Source organism: Galeopterus variegatus, unplaced genomic scaffold (genome assembly GCF_000696425.1).
Source record: "Galeopterus variegatus unplaced genomic scaffold, G_variegatus-3.0.2 Scaffold654, whole genome shotgun sequence".
NCBI lineage: Eukaryota > Metazoa > Chordata > Mammalia > Dermoptera > Cynocephalidae > Galeopterus > Galeopterus variegatus.
Genome location: NW_007726765.1, coordinates 594,550 through 605,217, shown reverse-complemented (window position 1 = coordinate 605,217; position 10,668 = coordinate 594,550). Strand labels below are relative to the sequence as shown.

Genomic DNA, 10,668 nt, shown 5'->3' with positions numbered 1-10,668 from the left:
CCCCCCCCCCCCCACCGCCCAGCTCTTCCCCTCCTGAGCGCTACCTGGAAGCATTCCCTAACCTCAACCTTCATCCCCCTCGCTTTCCCTCCCAGGTGGAACTTGGCTTAGGAAATACAAAGAAGTCTGATGCTTCTGACCCATGGGAGATTCCTGCCTCTCGTCAGGAAGCTCCACTCACTGCCCATTCATGGTCAAAGTTAAGGGAAGATACAAGGTTTCTCCACGTCCCTCCACGTCTCCACTTTTAAATGAAAAGAACTCAGCAGAACCTCTAAGTGAGTGGTGTCTGGATTCTTATCTCAGCTCGACCATTTAAACTGTCATCAGAAAGGCAAGTATTAAATTTCTCAGTGCCTCAGTTTCCTTGCTTGTTAAATGGTGATAACAACAGAGCCATCTCTTGGGATTATGTGGACTAAATGCAATAATATTAAGCTGGCACTCAAGAGTTTGATAAATAAATAAATGAAACAGAAATTACTATTATTGAAAGTAAAATTTAGAATTTTAAAATTGAATTTAAGCAAAGAAAGGGTGGGAACCAGGGGACAGGACTCACCTCCCCTCCGCCAGTGGATTGCCTCTAAAGACAAAGGGTGGGAGTGAGTCTCCCCCCAACACCTCCTGTCCCTTGGCCTGTGGATTCTGCCTTTCAGTCAAGCTTGGTCCTAACTGGATCAACAGCCCAGGTTCTGTTCTGTTGGTGCCTGCAAATGACCTCTGATGGAAACAGGCCCTCATTCCTTGGAACTGCTACCCAGACATACAGCTGCTAAGCAGGAGACCCCCACAGCTTGGTTTCCCCCAGTCCTGGGCCCACTCCAGAGACAAAAGGGTTCACAAGGGGACCCTAGTGTTGTCACATAGCACCTGCAAGATCCATGGAAACCTCCCATGCACATCATGAACCTCCTCCCCTGAACATCCCCCTCACCGTGGGTGGGGAAGGATGGCAGACGTGTGGCCCAGGGTCCCTGATTAACACAGCAATGAAGGAAACTCACCTTATGAGTGATGGGACAAATGAGAACCGTTCTGGCTTGGCATCAGTTGTATCTTTACTTGCCGGATCCCCAGCTCCCTGCTCCCCAACACTGCCCTGATCGTCTGCCATCTGGGAGGAGAAAAAAACAAACCAGAAAATTGGTATTCAGTAGTATCACTGGCCTTATGATATTTTAAATGATGTCATTAGGTGACAGTTTTTCATTAAGCCTGGGTGTGAGCAGGTTTGCATATTTAAGCTCCAGGGTTATTGTACCAGGCATCATTCCAGAAACTGGATACACAGCAGCAAAGAAAACAAAGTCCTTGCCCTCAGGGAGTTTCTAATCCAGCATCCATGATTTTGTTACATGTTCACTGTGTACAAGAAACTATGGAAAGTCTGTCAAGTTTGTAACAATAAACCTCCCCCTAAATTCCTGACAGGTCATAAGGCGATCATTCCTTGGGTGGTATCGTGGTATCGCTCAAATATGGGTCAAAAACAGCAACAGCCTGGGGCATGAGCTCTCTTTCTGTTTCTGATGATTTTACATGGCTCTACTCAAAACAGATTTCCAGCAAATTATTTTCCTATTCAAGACTCTTCAAGAGATCCACATTATCTAAAAGTTCACATCTAGGGCTGGCTGGTTAGCTCAGTTGTTAAGAGCATGGTGTTGTAACACCAAGGACAATTCCTCTGTGCCAGCTGCCAAAAAAATAAATCAATAAATGAAGGCAATTTCAAAGTTCACATCTAAACCCATTTCCTAGGATTTTAAGGCCCTTCATCACCTTGTACGGGAGTCAGCACACAATGGCCCAGCACCTGTTTTTGTAAGTAGAGTTCTAGTGGAACACAGCCATGCCCATTCTATTTACATATTGTCTATGGCTGTCTTCTCTGACAAGCTGAGTTGAGTGATTATGTCCTACAAAGCCAAAAATATTTACTACCTGGCCCTTTACCTATCCCTCCCCATCTTCATTCCTTGCACAGCCCTATACTTGTCTTATTTATTTGCACTCTGATAACTGCTTGGCTCCCATAGGACAATGGAAATTCATCTTGGCAGAAGCGCCTGGCACACAGAAGGTACTTACTAAATAAACATTAAGTGAATGGATGGCAGGAAGAAATGAATGCTCCAAGGTAAAGGAATTAGCTAAAAGTGATGCAGCTGGTCTGAGGCAGAGCCAGTACTAGAATCATTTCTCCTAAATCAAGTCCTGTTTCCTTCCCTGTGAAGGGATCAGCTTTCAGCAACAAAGAGAAACCTCTCCAGACTCCAATTCCAGGTCTCAAACTCTGAGCAACTTTACCAAGTGGGCTGCAGTTGTCAGGTGCAGTTCTGTACTCCTGTTAGGGCTCACCCAGGGATGCTTATACTTGGTTGGAAAATGAAAAGGCATCTATTTTATGGAACATCTTGGGTCCCAGGGCACAACAAGTAATGACTTTGGAGGTGGGGAGGAGAAGGAATCCAGCTCAGGGGGAGGCGTCCAAGAAGGCAAAGCAATGACCTAGTGGCTTTGAGCTGCAAGTGGCATCACGGTGTAACCATCCAGCTTCCTTGAGGTTGAGCTGGGCAGAGGAGACAGAAACGAGAGGGAGGGCAGGTGCTACGGCCCGGTCTCTACAACGACTGTAAGAAGTCAGATGGCCTTGTTTCTCAGCGCATCATGAGCCTTCCTACCATCGCCACCAACATGTTTCTGGTTGGGAGGCAGATTTTTCAGATTAGGACCCAAAATTTCTCAAAAATACAGATAACCCCATCCACAGAAGAGATATGAATAAGGCTGGGCTCACAGGAAACACTGAATAGTTTTAATTTTATCTCCTTCATATAAACTTAGTTACCTCTCAAATTAGATTGCTATTACCAAAGCACTCACTTAAATATTTTCGAAATTAAAAGGTTGAAGTTACATAAAATCCACCAAGAACAGACACTAATTTCAACATGTGGTATTAAGCCTTGGCCTTTTTGCTAAAGTTAATCTTAAAGGCTAAATCTAGGATGGATGATGTTAAAACAATGTGGCCACTATTAAAAAAAAAAGAAATAAAGAAAGAAGGAAAGAGGAGACCAGCATGACAGCAGAATAGGAGGCTCCAGCCCACATCCTTCCACAGAGACACCAATTTTGGCAACTACCTACAGAAGAGAATACCCTTGTAGGAGTATATTGAGAGGTTCCAGCACCCTGGTGGAGCAAAACACCCAAGAGCAGATGCACTGAAGAGCAGTTTCACTTTACGCACAGCAGCTCTCCCCCAGGCAGCACAGCTCAGCACCAAGAGAGGCCTCCTCTGCTCACAATTCTCCCACAGGGGAAAGAAAGGGTGAAGTGAGCATTCGGCTTTCCCAAACTTATGGGAACCTGCCCAGGAAGCTCACTTCTGTCTCACCCCACTCAGAACACTGAGGAAACCAGATAGCTTAATCATCTGGGAGCAGCTAAGATCAGGGAGAAGGGGTTAGAGCACACAGCAATGAGTGTGCAGTTCACCAAAGACGACTGTGGATCCTTCTAACCAGCTCACAGACTCCACCAAGAGGCCCTCCCAGGAACCCCACAGGATTACTGGCCTGTGAACCCCTCAAACTAGCAGATGAGCACCTCAGTGCATGGCACCCTGCATGCACCCACAGATGGTACTCAGATCTCAACAGCAGGTGTGGATCTTAGCAGCCAGCTTGACTCTGTTGGATTGGGGAAGGCATATAACCTTGATAATGTCAGGGCAGCGCTCTAGGAAAAATAAACACTAGGCTCTCAGCACAAGGCCTGGCTTTGCAGGATTGAGAAAAAGCACACAATCCTTAAAACTTCCTTTCTAAGGGGGAACAAGAAGTGTGGAGTGGGCACATCCATAGAAAAGATCTGAGAGATCCCCCAAATCTCTAGCTGAGCTCACTGGGGAAGGTCCTTCTCTCTCAAATCCAGTCAATAAAGATTGAAGAGGTGACGGCTTCTTCAGATGCAAAGACACAACGTAAGGCTTCAAGGTACACAAACAATCAAGGAAATATGACACTGTTAAAGGAACAAAATAAAGTTCCAGAAGCTGACCCCATAGAAATGGAGATCTATGAAATACCTGACAAAGAACTCAAAATAATCATTTTAAAGAAGCTCAGTTAGCAACAGAAAACAGAGAGAAAAGGAAATCAGGAAAACAGTACATGAACAAAATTAGAAAGTCGACAAAGAGATATAAATCATAAAAAAAAGAACCAAACAGAAATTTTGGAGCTGAAGAAAACAATGTCTGAACTGAAAATTCAACAGACAGCTTCAACAGCAGACTTGATCAGGTAGAAGAAAGAATCATAGAACTTGATGACAGATCTTTTGAAATTATCCAGCCAGAGGAAGAAAAACCATAACAAAAACAAACCAAAAAAAAAAAAAAAACAAGGATGAAAATGAATGAAGAAAGTCTACAGGAGTTATGGAACATGATCAAGTGAACCAATATATGCAGTATAGGTATCCAAGAACAAAAAAAACAGGGAAAAGAAAGAGGCAGAAAACTTATTTAAAGAAATTATGACAGAAAACTTTCCAAATCTGTAGAGGGAAATAAACATCCAGATTCATGAAACCCAAAGAACCCCAAATAGATTGAGCATAAAGAGATCTTCACTGAGATATATTATAATCAAACTTAAAAGTTGGGGACAAGGAGAAAACTTTAAAAGTTGCAAGAGAAAAGTAATTTGTCACATACAAAGGATTGTTCATAAGACCATCTGCAAACTTCTCACCAGAAATCTTGCAGGCCCAGAGAGAGTGTCCTGAAGGAGAAAAACTGCCAACCAAGAATATTACACCTGGCAAAGGTGTTCTTCAAAAACAAAGGAGAGAAAATGACTTTCCCAGACAAACAAAAGATGAGGGGCTTCATCACCAGTAGACCTGCCTTACAAGAAATGCTAAAGGGAGTTCTTCAAGTTGAAATAAGGGAAGCTAATTAGTAACATGAAAACATACCAAAGTATAAACTCACTGATAAAGGTAAGTATATAGTCAAATTCAGAATATTCAAATACTATATTGTTGGTGTGTAAGTCACTTTTAATTCTACTATAAAAGTTAAAAGACAAAATTATTAAAAATATAGCTTCAAAAACTATAGCTACAGTTGTTAATGGATACACAGTATAAAAACATATAAACTGTGACATTAATAACACAAAGTGGGAGGAGGGAATGAAAGTGTAGAGTTTTTGCATGTGATTGAGGTTGTTGCTATGATCTGAACATTTGCGTCCCCCCAAAATTCACATGTTGAAGCCTAACCACCCATGTGACAGTATTAGGAGGTGGGGTCTTTGGGATGTGATTAGGTCACGAGGGCAAAGCTTTCATGAATGGGATTAGCGCCCTTATACAAGGAGCCTGACAGCTGTCTTATGTCTTTCCACCATGTAAGAACACAGTGAGAAGATGTCATCTATAAACCAGGAAATGAGCCTTCAGTAGACACCAAATCTGTTGGTACCTTGATTTTGGACTACTTTCTAGCCTCCAGAACTATGAGAAATAAATTTCTGTTGTTCATAAGCTACCCAGTCTAGTATTTTGTTATAGCAGCCTAAATGTACTAAGACAATTGTTATCAACTTAAAACAGACTGTTGTAACTATAAGGTGTTTAATGTAAGCCTGTTGGTAATCATAAAGAAAAAGCTATAGTAGATATACAAAAAATAAAGACAAAAGGAAAAAAGCATACCACTACAAAAAAAAATCATCAAATCACAAAAGAAGACAGCAAGAGAAGAAGAAACAAAGAAACTATAAAACAGAAAAGAATTACAAAATGGCAATAGTCATTCCCTACCTATCAGTAATTACCCTAAATTTAAACAGATTAAATTCTACAATCAAAATACATACAGTGACTGAATGGATAAAAAACAAGATCCAAGTATATGCTGCCTACAAGTCACTCACTTTAGATTTAAGAACATACCTATGCTGAAAGTGAAGGGATAGAAAAATAGATTCCACGCAAATGGTAACCAAAAGAGAGAAGTGCCTGTACTTATATCAGATAAAAGATACTTTAAATCAAAACTATCTCAAGAGACAAAGAAGGCCACTCCATAATGATAAGTGGTCAATTCATTAAGAGGATATAACAATTGTAAATATATATGCATCCAACATCAGAGCACCTAAATATATAAAGCAAATATTAACAGAACTGCAGAAAGAAATAGACATAATAGTAGGGAATAAATAATAGTAGGAAACTTCAATACCTCACTTTCAGCAATGGATAGAACACCCACACAGAAAATTAATTAGGAAACAGTGGACTTGAACAAAACTGTAGACCAAATGGACCTAACAGACATACACAGATCATTTCTTCCAACAGCAGCAGAATATAGACTCTTCTCAGGTGCACATGGAACACTCTCTAGCATGGATCATATATTAGGCAACAAAACAATCTCAACAAATTTAAAAATATTTAAATCATATCATTTATCTTTTCTGACCACAATGTATGAAACTAGAAATCAACAACAGGAGGGAAATTGGAGAGTCCACAAATATATAGAAAATTAAGCAACACACTCCTGAACAACCAATGGGTCCAAGTATTGGTGAGGATGTGGCAACAAGGGAACCCTTGTACATTGTTGGTAAGAATTCAAATTGGTACAGCCATTATGGAAAACAGTATGGAGGTTTCTCAAAAAATTAAAAATAGATCTACCATATGATTCAGCAATCCTAATTCTGGGTGTACATATATCCAAAGTAATTGAAATCAGAATCTCAAAGAGATATCTTCTCTCCCTTGTTCAATGCAGCCAAGACATGGAAACAATCAAAATGTCTGATAATGGACAAATGGATAAAGAAAATGTGGTTATATACACACAATGATATATTATTCAGCCTTTAAAAAGAAGTAAATCTTGCCATTTGTGACAACATGGATGAACCTGGAGGGCATTATGCTAAGCAAAATAAGCCAGACATAGGAAGACAAATACTGCATGATCTCACTTATAAGTGAAAAAGAATCAAACTCATAGAAGCAGAGAATAGAATGGTTGTCACCAGGGGTTGGGGGAAGAAGAAAACGAGGAGGTGATGGTCAAAAGGCACAAAGTTTCGGTTATGCAAGATGAATAAGTTCAGGAGATCTACTATACAGCATATGCCTATGGCCAACAATATCATATTATATACTTAAAATTTGCTAAAAGGGCAGATCTTATGTTAAGTGTTCTTACCACAGACACAGACACACACACACACACACACACACACACACACACACACAGAGTAGTAATAGTAAAGGTGGTGGGAGGAAACTTTAGTAGATGATAGATATGTTGACAATGGTAACGATTTTATGAGTATATACTTATCCCTAAACTCAAGATGTATACATTATATATGTATAGCTTTTTATGTGTTAATTATACCTCAATAAAGCAGTTTAAAAAAAAATGCTAGACCCTAACCAAAATGCTCCTGAGAAACCCAAACACTTGTTTTAATATTGTTGGGACCACTGAAAAGAATTTTGGGGACTCTTCTTTATTCATTCAGTGACTATTTACTGGAAGTCCAATGTATAGGCCCTGTGCTAAAAGTCATGGATACAACTGTGAGCAAACTGACCTGGTCCTGCCATGTTGGGGAATGGACACTGATAAAAGGGTGGCACAAATGTTGAACTGCAACTGTGATGCGTAGCATGAGGGCAAGCAATTTGTGGCCATACCAGGGGACCTCGATGAGCCTCAAAGGAATTAAGGAAAGTTCTCAGGGAAGGAAATGTCTGACCTCAGATTTGCAAAGAGGAAGCAGAGGGAGGGGATGACACAACGCAGACAGAGTGAACCGTGCACTCTCTAAACATCAGAAATGTCCCATCGAAGGATGGGTACGGCTTAAACTCCTCATCCTTGCCGGCTACAGAGATGTAAAATTCAGGCTGATTTCTATCACTCAGTGGTGGGAGGCTCTGCAGAGCTTTCCCTCCAAACACTACGTCTTCCTTTCAAATATTAGGTCTTCTGTCTGAAACCTCCAGCATCTCTCTGGGCTGATGTTAAGCGCTGTCTAGAGTGCAGGAAGTGTCCCTTCTAACAACCTAAGTCAGTGGTGGTGGGACGTGACTCTTCTAAATCTGTAGGGCTAAGCATTCAGTCGCTTTCTTATTTCTATGAGGCTGGACTTAATTTTTAGAAACACCCAAAGGGCAATTATAGCCCAGGGTTGTGACCAAATAGGGATGCCTGATCTTGGTGACATCATTTCAGGTAAGTCAAGACTTGGTTTGGACCCCTTATTTCCTTTCAGCCTCAGAGCCCACCAAGAAAGTCCAGATCTATCTCAGTTCTGCCATGCTTTCTAGAGAGGGCACGCCTGGCATTTTTTTCTTGTATCTGTCCCCTTCTTATGGTCCCGCCTCCAAAGAGCAGTCATTGAAGGGATATCGCTTATCCCATGTTTAAATTCTCTTTAAATAAATTAATATATGATGCACACAAAGCACTCACAATGCCAAGCACATATTCAGTCTCAATTCGTTATTGTTATTATTAGCCTTACTATTATCCACAGGACTATAACCGTTTGCAGATTGAGAATTTATTTTAATCATCCCCCCCACTTTTTTCCCCCAATCACAGAAGTGTCAGGTACATGGCGGGCACCCAATAAATATTTCTTTATAAACACAACTGAACAGTATTTTTAAATCCTTCAGTGGTTGGAATAAACTGCTGAACAAACCACAGAACCAAAGAGACCCAGGAGGGTGGCTGAGAGCCCAGATGTGGCCAACAGCAGATTTGGGGTTGAATCAGCTCTTCTGATTATTCATGGGACCTTGAAAAAGTATTCAACCTCTCTGTGCCTCAGTTTCCTCACACGCAAAGTGGGAAAAAGTGCCTAAATCACAGGTGGTGGTGAGGATGAATGAAACAATGCAGATAAAACGCTAGGCACAGTGTGGTACGCTCTAAATATTCAATAAATATCCACTATTATCACCACTATGTGCAAGACTAAGAGTCATTCAACTGTCAACTTTCCCCCATATTTTAAAACAGCTTTTAAATATGTCCATATTTTAAACAGCTTTTGTGGGGAGTGCAAAAAATTCCTAGTGATTATTTCTAAACATGCTTAAAAAGTATCCACACGTTGGAGCAACTGGTACCTAGCTGGGTAGGAAATCGCCTCCCAGCTATTGCCTGAACTTTTTTTTTTTTTTTAATGAGGGAGGAAATGGACTAATTGCAGATGCTTCCTCAATAAAAGTGACATCACACAATTTGTGCTCAACTTCTTGCCCAAATAAAGACAATCTCCCTAAAGGGTTCAAAGAGAAGCCGCCCTCATGACCTCTGCTTCTCATCTCTGGCAGGGAGGAAAGGTGGCCCTGCTGGGCCCTCAAGAGCTTCACTGTGTCACCCGAGACTCACAGCACGGCCAGGAGACTGGAGCCTTTATCCCTATCTTGCAGAAGAAACTTCGATTTCTGCAGAGAAGTTAAGTAAGTCGCCCAAAGCCCCACAGCTTACAGGTAGCTGAAGATGGATTGTGAATCTAGGCCAGGGTGGTACCCAGAATGATGGTCACAGAAGAAGGAAATAGCCTGTAGGTAAACAGAAGTCACGGCCATGTAAGCCCAGGAGTTGGAAGGAAAAGACCTCGGAATGACACACCCAGAACCACCCACAAGTAATTTTACTGCCCATAAACTGCAAAGCTGAGTATAATCATGAAAGGTTGCAAGGTCGCCTGCAGCCCAAGAGTCCACAAACTAAGAGTCTAAATTTTTTTTTCACTTCTTCAAGGTACCTCCAAGAGCCCTGAAACAAGGGTACCCCAACAATGATGACAACAGCTCAAACATATTGAGGCACGGCTATAATCACCTCCATTCGTCCCGGCAGCAACAGCCCGCGATCACCGTAATTCCCATTTAACAGACAGGCACATAGAAGGCCAAGGTCCCACCTCTGGCAAGCAAGTGCGCAGGGACCCGGGCCTGTCCGACAAGGGAGCCCTTGTGTTAATCGCTGTGCCAGATAACGAGCCCTCCTTCCCTCTAAATCCATTCCTTTTTCTCTTCCAAATCCCTAATAGTACGCGGTGTCCCAAGGCCCCTGGCTAGGAGGGAAGGGAGGACAAGCCGAGCAAAGCAAGCGGTGATCGGGGCGCAAAGAGCCCTCTCGCCAAAGTTTCAGCGCCAGCCAGCAGGGCCATTCCACCCCACCCAACCCGGCTCTCCCAGACTGCGCTCGCTGGGGGCGGACGGGATGCGGGGGAGCCCGGCAGGAAAGGAAGGAGGGCGGGAAAAGGAGGGAGCAAGCGCGCGGCGGACGTGCGGGAGAGGCGCAAGCTGAGGCGGGGGCCCGAAGTTACCGTTCCCACCGCGGCTGGGCGGCCCGAACTGGCGGCAGCTTCCGTCCCTCTTCAGCGAGGGTCTGGGACTACTCCAGTGAAAACGAAAGTAAAAGTCCCAGCGCTGCAGGGGGCGGAGCCTCCCAGGGCCACAAGCGGGGTCGCAAAGGGCTGCGTGCACCGCCCCTGATTCTGGACAGTGAGCCCCCCAGAATTGGCCGCGCTCACCACTCCGGGAGAGCGCGCCCTGCAAAGCTGACAGCGCGCAAAGTGG

At 42.9% G+C, this 10,668-nt stretch overlaps 1 protein-coding gene across 3 annotated transcripts in view; it reads right to left on the bottom strand.

The window, feature by feature from the left end:
- CASP7 (caspase 7, apoptosis-related cysteine peptidase) overlaps positions 1 to 10,668 on the bottom strand; it is a 46,190-nt gene extending 35,522 nt beyond the window's left edge. The window contains exons 1-2 of one of the 3 annotated variants that reach the window (XM_008571025.1): positions 10,623 to 10,668; positions 1,008 to 1,117 (exon numbers count right to left, since the gene is read on the bottom strand). In XM_008571025.1, the coding sequence (XP_008569247.1) occupies positions 1,008 to 1,117 (110 nt within the window). In that variant the 5' untranslated portion in view covers positions 10,623 to 10,668. Of the gene's footprint in view, positions 1 to 1,007; positions 1,118 to 9,925; positions 10,009 to 10,622 lie in introns of those variants that run through there. The other 2 variants (XM_008571026.1, XM_008571024.1) reach the window with 2 other exon arrangements.